General features: G+C 44.4%; 1 protein-coding gene across 3 annotated transcripts in view; it reads right to left on the reverse strand.

The window, feature by feature from the left end:
* Window positions 1-12,829, reverse strand: part of LOC111867112 (orexin receptor type 1-like) — a 266,602-nt gene that overhangs the window by 59,253 nt on the left and 194,520 nt on the right. For all 3 annotated transcript variants that reach the window (XM_033752545.1, XM_023856643.2, XM_023856642.2), the window contains one exon: window positions 475-622. In XM_033752545.1, coding sequence (XP_033608436.1) covers window positions 475-622 — 148 coding nt within the window. The remainder of the gene's footprint in view (window positions 1-474; window positions 623-12,829) is intronic.

Genomic DNA, 12,829 nt, shown 5'->3' on the forward strand with positions numbered 1-12,829 from the left:
CAACAAAAGTCCGGTAACTTTCCGATTGCATTGCAGTAAGCAATAGAAATACGAGGAAGTCCGTCGAATTTCAAGTGGGCATTGTCCTAGTGAATAAATAAACGTAAAACAACAGGAAGAATAAATTCTTGCTTGTGTTTTACGAAGTTAATAAGACGGATTTATATTGATTTATTGATTCATTCTGTTTAACGGCACTTCCACACTTGCGAAAGTTAGGGACTGTCGAATGGTGAGATGATTGTGACTGATGAATTGAGGAAAAGTAACAGAAGAACGCGGATGTGGCGCATTTTCACTTACTGTATCCCAATCTTCCTGCATGAGAGGAGATTAACCTGGAGGTACCTGCCAGGATGGTCCCAGGATGGGGCTTTGCAAGTGAAGGAGAACTGCTGATTCTGCATAAACGTTGAGTAAAGGTATCTTCTGGAGGTAACCTTGCCCCCTGTTTCTGTTCGCTGTGTAACTTACCGAAAGCCAAAGCCAGCAGCCAGATGATAATGATGGCCGTCTTGGCGCGGCCAGTCGTGGACTTGAACTTGAGCGGGAAGCAGATGGCGTACCAACGGTCCACGGAGATGAATGTGAGTGTGAGCACGGAGACCGTCACGGACACAGTCTGCAACAGAGAGCACGGAGACAGTCACGGACACAGTCTGCAACACAGAGCACGGAGACCGTCACGGACACAGTCTGCAACACAGAGAGCACGGAGACCGTCACGGACACAGTCTGCAACACAGAGAGCACGGAGACAGTCTCGGACACAGTGAGCACGGAGACCGTCACGGACACAGTCTGCAACACAGAGAGCACGGAGACCGTCACGGACACAGTCTGCAACACAGAGAGCATGTGTTTGTACGCAGTATGTCTTCATTTGTTATATAAACCTTCATAAGCCTATTTTTTCCTTCCTTACCCTCGAATTATTTTTCCATCACTTATATTTGACCATCGTATCGTTGCATTTCTCCCTGTCTTCACGCTAAAGCAGTGCTCAGAACAATCAGTTGCAAAAGAACGAGGATTAAGAATGTTGGCCTCGCTAAATATTGTAATATGCAACAACTTCCTCAAGTTTCGTGTTCACTGTGAGCGCCAGCGTGCATACGCTCATTCACATTGGCGTTTAACTGAGATCTTTAATCATGTACTTGCATTAACGCATGATTCAGGGAGGCTGTTAACGTATTAATGCCATCTGACAGTCATTGGGATTACCAACGTCCTCTGCCAACTCAAGAAGACAAACCTACATCAAACTGACAGGACTACAGTCTGAGGACAGCAGGACTTGTCTGCAGTCAACCTGCAGTTCCCAGTACAAGAGCCGTAAGGCACCGATACTGGATTCGAAATAAAAATAACCTTCCCCGGTATTTTTCTGTCCAGAAAATGAAAGTACTATTGTGACATGACCCACGAAAGCCGGAATAACTAAGTTAGAATAGACATACATTGCTAGGCAACGACTTCCTAAACACATGCCCTCGGCAACGAACATACAAGCGACAATCGAGTAAATTCCGTTATTCAGTGGCGCTATAAACCTTCTTCCCCAACAAAACAGAGGCTGTGTCTCTTGCATGGTCCGTGCATATTGGTTAGAATTGTTCAGTTGAGAGTTAAGTTTCCAGACGGCAGCCTGTCGGGATATGAGCTTGGGAGCAGAGGAAATGAAGTGCGTTGGCAATTGCAGAACAATGGCAAGAGAGGGGTTAGACTGTGAAGAGAAGACTTCAGGCATCATTTAAAGTGACAAAGACTCTTATAAATCCGTTGTCAGGATAGAACTAGTGAAGACTGAGGACCCTAGTGCGTGTTGCAACGGTGAACTGTAAAGCGTATATCAATAGCGCTGTATTGCCTGTAGTCCCTAACTGTATCAATAAGGTGTTAATAAATCCAATCCGAAACCCGTCTATAGGTCACGCAAACCCCCTAAATCGTGACAGTTTTATTTAGAAACTTGTATTATTTTCGTGTACTCTTTGGTCGCATTCTATCGGACATGCTAATAGGTCTAAATGTACAAATTGTCTTTTATATTTGGTTTATTTATTTATCTTTCGTCTGTCTCTCTCAGTCTCCTTTCCCTGTTCATTTCTTCTTTATATCCTTCTTATATTTCATGTCATCTTCCCTGTTCCGTGTCTTATCTCATTTCGATGCACAAGTATATCTCGTGGTTTCTCATGCATGCGAACAGCATTTGGATCAATATGTTCCATATTCACGGCGGTTGGATGTAAACGTGTACATTTTCATATGAATTTCTGGCCACGAGTTCGAGGATTTTCATCTCATAGAAGTTAGAAAGTATCTTCAATATTTAATTCCAGTTGGGGATATTTCACTGTACTAGAAATCTGTGGCGGTGCTAAGTTTAAGTCCACTGTTCCCTACTGCAATATTGCGAATCAACTGCAGTGTTCACCCTTGCAGTATGAGATGTCTGCAACCCAGCCTCAGTTAGCAGTACTGCAGGAAACATAAACACTCGTAACTTCATTTGGCTTCTTGCTATCCAGAAGGGGTGAATAATATTATTAGTTATTTGTGTCGTTTTGGAATCGCGATAGCTCAATCGGTATACTGACGGGCTACGGGCTGGACGACCAGAATTCGATTCCCGATAAGGTCAACTGTTTTCGCTTCTCCACAGAGTCCAGCTTCCTATCCAGTGGGCTCTTCTCCGAGGATACAGTGGCCGGGGCGTGAAGCTGACTACTTTCCTCCATCTAGAGTCGAAGTCAAGATTGGTGGAGCTATACTTCCACTCCCGTTCCTTCATGTCATAGTGCTTAATTAATTAAGCATAGGGACGATCTTTTGGTGCCGTCTTTCCCAACATAACATGACACATCACATCAAGCATATTATAGGCCTAAACGGACAAATTCTGTGTTGTTAGTTTGCTTTTTCTCTGCCTATCCTGTGTCCTCACGCATCTTCTCTGCTGAGGCACTCTTACACCGTTCCTCATTTTATTGCAGGAATATATCGCATGTACTTTCCTGAGGTAGGCTATGCAGTCTCCTTCCTGATCGCTGCTAGGCAACTGGGTCTCCATTTCAACGAGAGGGGGCTTCTGCGCACCGACTGAGCTGAGCAGGGATAAACTTACTTCACGACTGGCGGTTTACCACCAATCAGTTCTTCTTGGCCTCAAACACCTTGAGACTCACGACCACAGATTTTTTTTTCAACTGAACCCTGCGGTCATAGTTTTTAATGAGATCTTTTCTTCCGAAAACATGGGTCTGTCTCTTAGGAATATGGCCGGCCTTTCATCAAGTGTATGTACCGCACAAACAGCGTGTTACTGAACATTCTTCCGCGTGCACTGTATTCAAGTGCTCTGTCGGTCCAGGCTCCGCAAAGCTGATCATGCCTATTTACGTATCCTATGCTACGACGGCAGGTGAGGCACTTGAACGGTCGTAAGCTTGACCACCGCCATGTTTAAGTCACCTATATTTTGGGATAATAATTTTGATTTGAACATCTGCCTAATGCATCGGAGCGGACCAAAGAGAGAACACTTAGTACAACATTCAAAGGACAGATGAGACGGCCATTGCTAGTCAACAGAAGTAAACATGTTACTGCAATTGCTAGGCAACGGTCTTTATATTATTCTGTATGGGTATGCAAGTACAAATATTTTTAACCTATTTTCCTTATTATAAAAGATAAAAACTCCATCCAGTGTGACTGTTGAAGTTTTTACTACTTCAATTCTTAACACCCTTACATGTTTCGGTCCCTATAGACCATCATCAGAGGGACATCGATACTCTTTGGAACCACTATTACAATGGGTGTTCTGAATGTTAGAATACATACACATACACTGTTTGTAATGCACAGTATATACAAAATCCAAAGCTTTCACAACTACAGCGGTTGTCTTGGTATATTAAAGTTTTTTAAAACTTTTGTTATTTAAGTTAAAATTTATAAACCAAATAGGTTCGTGTCCCTTCTCTTATCGCCTTTCTTGACGGGGGCCGAACTTGTATCGCCTGTATTTCTTGAGGAGGAGGTTCTGCAAATATATTATGGGTATTATTGTATTATTTTATCTTTTATAATATTGTTAGTGTGACGGACCAGAATTAAAAAATTCAAATTATTTTCCCTACGTTCAAAAAAATAAAATTAGGGTTATGAGATCACCTTGTCCTGTCCCTGTGTTATCGCACCTATCGTTGCTAGGCAACGGCCCAGGAAAATAACGTTCCCTCTGCAACGAACACATCCGCAATATTAGAAGAATATTTTGAAGCGTCATTTTCTGTTCGGTGAGTATTTTATCAGAGAAGGGTAGGCAATTAGTTCTTCCTAGAAAATTTTGACATTAAATCCTCTTCGGAACTTCCTGTCTGGATGACTGAGAGAAAAGTGGGACACAATTTCTACACGGCGCCACATCCCAGAGGACGACTTTCTTCATGGTCACCGCCGTGAAAACCTCAAATCTTTCAAAATTGGGACAGTTTTAGCAAAGATTTTAGAGAAATGTGTTGTGAGAATTCAGATGCATATATTTAACTCAAGACAGGCTTGGGGTACTAGCGGCGTAGAAACTTCTGTTCTGTTCTAAGCAACGGAATTACCGAGCTGGATCTGGGGGTAGCAATTTGTGCGGAACTGGCTTAGGATCGCTTCGGGACTGACGGTGCTGAGCGCGCTTTCCGCTGCCGCACAGTTACATTCGTACCATGTGCCCATATTTCTATGTATATAAGCCAGTTTTCTAAACTTCTATGAAGCTGAAGGAGCATTATCTTGAGATGTGACATCGTGTAATCTGGTGCATTCCAGAGGAAGTGTAAACAAGCAAGTAACTGCAAGATGCAAGTAGTTCCCATCACCGTATCAACCTGCAAGCCAACAGCGAGGGTTTGCTTTGATCTTGTGATGATGTTTCTGTTTCTCTAAATTTAATTTTCTTTAAATCTCGTAACTCGTTGAAATGCAATCGTAATTACATACTATATTCCTCTCTTCCACATTATATCATTATATATTTTGTCTACACAATGTGTTTATGTGTTTCTTATGCTAAAATAAACAGCAGTTTAACATTAAGTGATTTGTTTATGCAGCGGAACGCCCGTTTCTCATTTGTCACGCGGGAACTGAAGTCATGCCTCCAATCCCTTCAGTGAGGAACCAGTTCGGTTTCTCCTCCTCCTTCCTGATCTGTCTCGCTTTTGTACGTAGAAGTGCCTGTGATTCCATTCACATGTCTTTGTCACTTCACCCAATCACACATGAAGGAATTAGCTGGCTTCCAGCTTAGTATACTTTGATGTTTGATTTTAGGAACACGAAATATCATTATTGTCATCGACATCCGTAATGACTGCTTTGCGTAACCCCTGCGACTAGGCACATCTGAGTTACATTCACTGTTTGGAACAGGCTGGTGCAGTTAATTGTGCGGTGAGTAGCTCATTACGAATGTCCCGTATCTGACTGTTTTCCAATGCTCTGAGTGAGTGTGAGCCTAACTGGAAACAGATGTCCTCTTACAAGCTGCTTTTCAATCAATCAGTGCCTCCACCCTGAAGGGGTTCCATCGTTTCGGCACAGATTGCAGTTACCTTCTTCAGAGGGGCACTGACGTTCTTGTGTTAAGTGTACCAGCGGGAGGTGATACCATCATTGGCTGAACTAGAGGAGTGGGGTGTTCCCCAATTGCGACCACGTGATTAATGAAAAATGTTTGGTGGCAGGTGATCCTGCCACTTTCCTTAGAAACCATGACCCATACTGTTACTGCCTACTGCTCCGTCCACTTCCTCCTTTCGGAACACGAAACTCCAGCTTCGGGTACCTAAGCGAAGGAGTTGAGATCTTCTGTTAGAATCACACAGACTTCACACTCACCGTCGTGTCCCCTCTTCGTCTGTGCGCATTATTCTTCGTGGAGAATACGATAGGTCGATCATATAGCACGTACTGTGAAGGTCATAAATACGTACAAAAATGTTTTGGAAAAACGTGTGGAGGGAAGAGGTTTTTCGGAAGAACTACGTATATATGAGAGTTGTAAGAATTGTAAAGCTGTTCCTGTGTTTAACTAATTAAGCACTACGCCATGAAGGCGTGAGGGGGAGTGGATGTATAGATCCACATTTTCTTGATCTCGGCATTAGATGGAGGTGACTGGTCTGCTTCACTCGCTGGTCACTTTATCCCCGGGGAAAGTGGCCTCGGTACGCATTGGATAAGTTGCTGGATGGGCCCCAGAGCCGGTCAGAATCACGTGGAGGAAAGAAATTCTTGCCCCCATCGGGACTCGAACTTCCTACCCCTCAGTCGTTCAGCCAATAGCCAGTCGCTATACTGACTCATATATGAGAGAACACTCTTAAATGAAATGTTGATGAAGCAAGGTTGCAAGGAATGCATCTAAGGGAGCTTCGGCCCTCTTAAGACTGCACCGTGGAATCAGTAGGACACTGACAGATGTTCTTGTGCGTCTGCTTGTAAGTGTGACAAACGACCAATCGAGTATGTATGCTTCTCCGGACACGAGTTCGTGTTGCTCTGTTACCTGAGCAAAAACAGCGCCGCCTCCACCGAACAGCAGCAGCATCAACATTTAGATATGTATGCAAATCCGCAGTACAGACATGTCACACGTGTTGCCGAGGAGTCACGGCTCAGTCGGACAGACAGCTTTCTTAAAGTCTCATGGCAGGCCTGAAGCGAAGATGAGTTCATAAAGTGAGGAATAAAATTTACTCCCCGTGTATGACGGTTCTGGCCAATTTATTGACATCTTACAAACTTGTCCTACTCATGTAGACACATGTAGACTCATAGTAGCTCAAAGTGAGAGAGCGCGCAAGGACAGTTGGAATAATGCGCAGACTTTGTCCCTGTATTGGAGCTCCGTTTACTGGACCAGAATGCTGATTCTGGAGTGTGCAGGGCCGACAGATATAATGTGACTCATATATCCATTGCTAAGCAACGGCACGGTAAACATACTCCAACGAATACGCAAGAATTACTAGGTAGTGGACGTGTTTTCTGTGCTGTGGTCCGACCCGAGACTATATAACAAGAAACCAAGTTCAACTAGGCAGAGAGAGTCGCAGATTGGAATTCACGGAGTCAGCAGTCCAGTGAATTGGACTGTGCCAAGAAGACTGAAAGCACACCCAGAAGGTTCAGTGTGGAGTGGTTTGTTGCGTGAGAATCGGCAAGACTGTTATGCTTAGTTGTCGTTACGACTTGTGTGTGATCAATAAATCCAATCCAAAATCCCGTCTTATAGGTCACCCCAAAACGTGACAACATTTTCTCTTCTCTATAAAAACATTAATTCTTATGGTGTCGAAACAAGTTAAATTCAGCAGCTTCTACCGTCAGTGTATCAGGTTTAGACTTGAAGAACACGCTCTCAGTTTGTGGGTAGCAGGAGGGCGGCGCTGGAAGCAATTTCGGGCCGTCCCTCCGTAACAGCACTCACTGCAGAGCCCCGACACAGTCCAATTAGACTCCTCCCGGGTAATCGCATTAGCAACTTCATCACACGCTCTGCCTTTTAAAACAAATCGCCGAACGCTTCAACTATGGCGGAAGTTTCTAGTTGAGTGAAACGCAACGGAAAAAGGGCCGTTGTGCTCACCTATAATGACTGTGTAGCAAGGAACATATAGCAGTAGTAATGAGACAGTACTGAAGCGTATCTCACAGAAATATACAAAATTTGATATCACGGCTCTACGAGCAGGTTAATGGTGGTAGTAATGCTACAGACTTGTGTTTGGGAGATGTTCGTTCTAATATTGATCGGGACACGGTTATACTGATATGGTGGCGTGCCGCCAAAACTCAGAGCGATAAGACGGCCATTCATAGGCAACGGCTGCAATAAGAATGTATACTTCATTGGAAACGCAATACCAGCAGACCGTTGCATAGGAATCGCCAAACAACAAGCGTTTCCACGGAAATGGAAGGATATCCATGGAAACGAATATGACCAGCGGATAAAACCGAACCCTTGAACATGGTGCGCTCTATTCAGTCCGAGTGCACGTTATAAGAGTCCAGCTTCGACGAGGCTTAAAGTCCCTCCCGGAGGACTTGTTCCCTGAATTTTTCCGCCCTTAAAAATTCCACGACCTCCGCCGGGTTTGAACCCGCGTACCACGAGTCATGAGGTGGGAACGTTACCCCTAGACTACGGAGGCCGCTTACTGCATATGTAACGACGAACAGTAAGGTGTGGAAGTAGTAGCACTATAATTGCTTGTAGTCCCGAGTTCTATATATGAGGTGTCAATACATTCAATCATCCAATCCAAAACCCATCCAGCTGGGTCCACTCGGCACGGCGGCCACTGATTGGCCTATTGTAGCCTGCCCCGGGTGATTATGATGATGGAGAATTTGGTGGAATGAAGATTGGCAGGGGAAACCGAAGTACTCGGAGAAAACCCGCCCCAGCGCCACTTTGTCCACCACAAATCCCATTTGAATAGACCCGGGATCGAACCCGGGCCGCCGCAGTGAGAAGCTAGCGAATAACCGCAAGAATGCGTCACAAAACCCTTACACGTGACAGTATCGTCCTGAAACTACTTACTTGAGCACTGGTACCAAAATATATTGGCAAGAAAAATAAACCAGGCTGCTAAGCCATGTGCATGACAAGGATCATAGTGAAAATTAATAAAAATTAATAACTCAGCCACTCAAGAAATTCCATGTTTCTGTGGAATGCCACGGAGGGATTCCTGTGTGTTGCAGTAAGCCTACCATTCAGGATATCCAGTAGCACTCATTTTGTAACCCGATGTAATGAGAAATAGAGCAATCGGATACGCGCCCGTCTGTGGATGCAGGCAGTGCGTAATAAAATACGTAGTCAGAAGGAGAGATGAAATGGAAGGAGGCAATAAAATAAACACAAGAAGAACCGGACGTAAGCGAAGAGTGCCAAGTTGCAGGAAACTCTGGGAAAGAGTGGAGGCTCGAGTTATACAAGGAGTCACCTGACAACATGGACTTGCCAAAGGCGCGACAAATCTGCCGTCACATATTTTCTTAATACGGAGTCGTTCAAACATTTTGTTGCCTCCTTTTTTAGGGCCACGCTGTCTCCAAAACGATTTTATCACATATTTCCACTAACCATGTGGTCGCTTCTTATCGGAACGCGTTCTGTTCCTATAATCAGGCATTTCTTCTTACTCACATCCATAGAAAGCCCTATATTGGGACCCAGTGTCGTTCCAAAATACATGTCACGATTTCTGAGTGCGTGAGCATAGGCGGGGTATGGATTGGATACTGGATTTATTGGCCACTTATATACACGTACCCTGATAGCTATACCAGCGGTAGTGTAGCTACTGGCAGGGCCTCCTTTGCTGGACAGGTCAAAGGGTAGGCATCGGACGAAGAGACACACCAAAAACCAAAAACTGATGCCGGAAGCAGCGTCAGCAGCAGCGACTTGAAGCACAGAGCAAATGATGCTCGAAATGGTATTTTTATTTGAAGGAGAAAGCTCTGGATCGCATTAAGTGGAGGAACTGTTTTGGAAGAGACTGTGCCTGTCGTCTGACAGATTACTGATGAATGAATACACGTACGTCACTCGGAAATACATTTTACAGATCACTGACACAGACTGGTGTCTTCATTCGATTACACTCTCCACTAACTGTTTCCTAGCAACGGCTCATAGTACTGGAGATTCTTCAGCTTCCCTCGCACGGATCCTCTTTGTCACAGCCGCCTGTGCAGAACTCTTGTCTACAGACAACTCAACTAACTGGGTCCCAACCTCCTGGTCTTCTCTTCACAGGCTGACTTCCAGCTCAATTGACAACTGAACCCTCTCGCGCACAGCTGCTCCACGTCACTTCATTCAACTGAACTGCTGACTGACTGCAGCTCGGCTGGAGTCCTCGGAGCGGACACAACTGGAAACATCGCCTCCAACAATCCTTCTATTGTTGTCATGCCTGTTATCTAGTGACAGACCTGATATGGTTTCGGCGAGAACTTGTATACCGACTGTTACAAAGAAACGCATGATCGTTGCAAAGCAACGGTACATGTTACAATATTAACCCTGAAGGTGGCAGGTGCTGTGTCTGATCATAACGCTGGGGAAATGTTCGAATTTCTGTGACATCCAGTCCCGAAAGCCGAATCGTACCTTAAATTTCATCTTTGCAAACCTGAGGAGAGCAAATACGTGCTTTGGCTACATGAAGAGCGTCAGCTCTGTGGAACCCCTGTTGAGATGCGGGGACAAGTTCAGTCGCAACAGCGGGAAACTTCTGGACCAGACGTCTAAGCTATTACATTTAGCCCATCTTCTTTTCGGCCACAAACTGGCTGCAGCGACCACATCACAGAGCAGCAAACCTCCAGGACTTGCTGCGCATGTTCCTCTACACGGAAATAAGTCAATTCGTGTCGGAAGGGAAGTCATCAAGCTGGGCGCACATCGTGCGGTAGTCACTCTTCCAGTGTTACCGCGACAGCCATTCAACTGTAACGTTGAGGCGGCTTGTTCTCTGAAGCCGAAATTACACAGACTCGAAAGGCGTTCTTAACCATGAGGGTTCTCTTTCTTTGGCTGAACGTTGGTTCGATTTGAAATTCCATTTCTGAAACTTCATATATACAGTAAAAATATCTGAAACAGAATACTCACTAACCGCAAATCTATTTCTTTTAGAAGTATGAGGTGTGTGAAGAACGAATGCAATTAACGGAACCTGCTCAACTGCAGAAGAGGACAAATATTAATTTTTCTGTAATCATAACCTTCTTTCGCACAATATTTTCTAGTTGTATTTACCTGAGAAGGAAGAACATTGCTAGAAAAGCATTAAGCCAAAACGTTTATGGATAGTTTCAGCACGTGTTAAATGACTATTGTAAACACAAAATCATAAAAGGCGGTAGATGTAAGGATAGAAAGGAAACAATTACGAAAAATACATAACGGCGTAACAGTTATGGCTGGTTTTCTCGCTTCTATCCACTGCACTTAAGTTCTGATCGTCCATAAAACTCTTACTTTAAGCAGCAAAACATATATCTTCTGTAAGTGTTTTATTGATCTGTTGGCTATGTATTTTCTAATGTACGCGTACAGTAACATGGAAATATTATCATTAGAAATTACAAAAAAACAAATACAAGTTAAATGTGCACTCTAAGAGTGACGAGAGCACTCCCTAGCAAATGTTACACTTAGAGGCTTTGTCTTCTTCAGACGGACGTTTCGCGTGCCGGCTTCATCATAGACTGACTCACTGTATGCAGTCTCCTGTAAATGACTCCTCATGCTTTCATCTCCCTTACTGCTCCCCGCAGAGGATGGCTGTCGTACAGTGGGCCTATCAGAGATCTTCTTTCTTCGCCTAGTTGAAGCTTTTGCGCTTTGCGTCCCACAGTAAGTTGTTAATGAAAGGTACAGCATACCGTTATCTCCTGACCTTGCACACGACCTTCATTGTTCCTTGTTCGGCGCGGACATACAGAAAACAGGTCATATGAATCCTATCCAGCGACTTCATTTGTGTGCTGGTTATTGACTAGCAAAGAGCAATAACATTCGTCCACTGAGACACATCTTCCATTGTTGTTCGTTGACCGTGTTTACCGAGCCGTTGTCAAGAAACGTTTCGAGCACATCCGTTAAAATATTTTATGAAGTATGAGGGATATTCGGAAAGTAACCTCCGCATATTTAGGAAATGAATGTAGTAGCGGGGGAGAGCTCAATCATGCGAGGTACGGTCACGTAACTCCTTGCCTTGTGAACCATTACATAACTGGCCACCCAGTGTTGGTTCTTGTTGCTTCCAAGTGAGTTATGATATGTCCTGGGATTGATAACCCTGCCAGCTGCGAAATTCGCCCAATTATCCGCTTTCTTCACGCTAAAAACGGAAATCCATCTTGAATTATGCGCGGTTTACGGCCAAAATGTAATGAGCAAAGCAACTGCAAGACAGTGCTGTGAGATGTGGTCGGACATCTCTAATGAGTGGTGATCTTGTTCAAAGTGTTGGCCAACATATTTGTGAAAGACGGCGCTTCACAATTTCAGAGTATTCGTGTGAATTTACACAAATTTCACGCAATCTTCCCCACGGAATTTTCATAGTTAGGCTAGGGTACCAGATTTCTGCGCAAGATTGGTTCCGAGAATGCTCACGGGTATAAGCAAACCACAGAAAATGGTTTCGGTTTTGAAACGTTTAAGCATACCTCTACCAGAAATCTGATGGCAACTGTTTCCTGGGACAGGATAGGAGTGCTGATGGTGGGGGCCACAATAACGCCAGAAGTACACTGCGAAACACTAAAACACTGCTTATGATTATCCAGAGCGAAAGGCGGTGTGATGCTCCTCCATGACAATGCGCATCCGCATACAGCGGCTCGCACTCAAGCAAAGCTGGAGCATTTCAACTGGGAGTTGTTTGACTGTCCTCCTTACAGTCCTGATCTCGCTCCGAGCGGCTACCACCTGAAAAATTGGTTGGAATCATATCGCTTCAACAGTATCCAGTAACTGATGGAAAGTGTCAAAACGTGACTGAGCTCATGGGCGGCAAACTCCTTGTCACAGGCTACAAGAACTTATTCCCCGATACAATTAAAGTGCTTCAGTTTCGGCGGTGACTACGTTGAAGAGTAGCTTACTTCTGTGTTTACTTGTATAGTATTTTATTTTCTCATTGCTTGTTTTGTTAACAGCTCACCGGAGTTTGCTTTCCGAATAGCCCTCACATAACTAGAGCAGCTCCAGTATTGA

This window comes from Cryptotermes secundus, unplaced genomic scaffold, assembly GCF_002891405.2.
Source record: "Cryptotermes secundus unplaced genomic scaffold, Csec_1.0 scaffold291, whole genome shotgun sequence".
In the NCBI taxonomy this organism is placed as follows: domain Eukaryota; kingdom Metazoa; phylum Arthropoda; class Insecta; order Blattodea; family Kalotermitidae; genus Cryptotermes; species Cryptotermes secundus.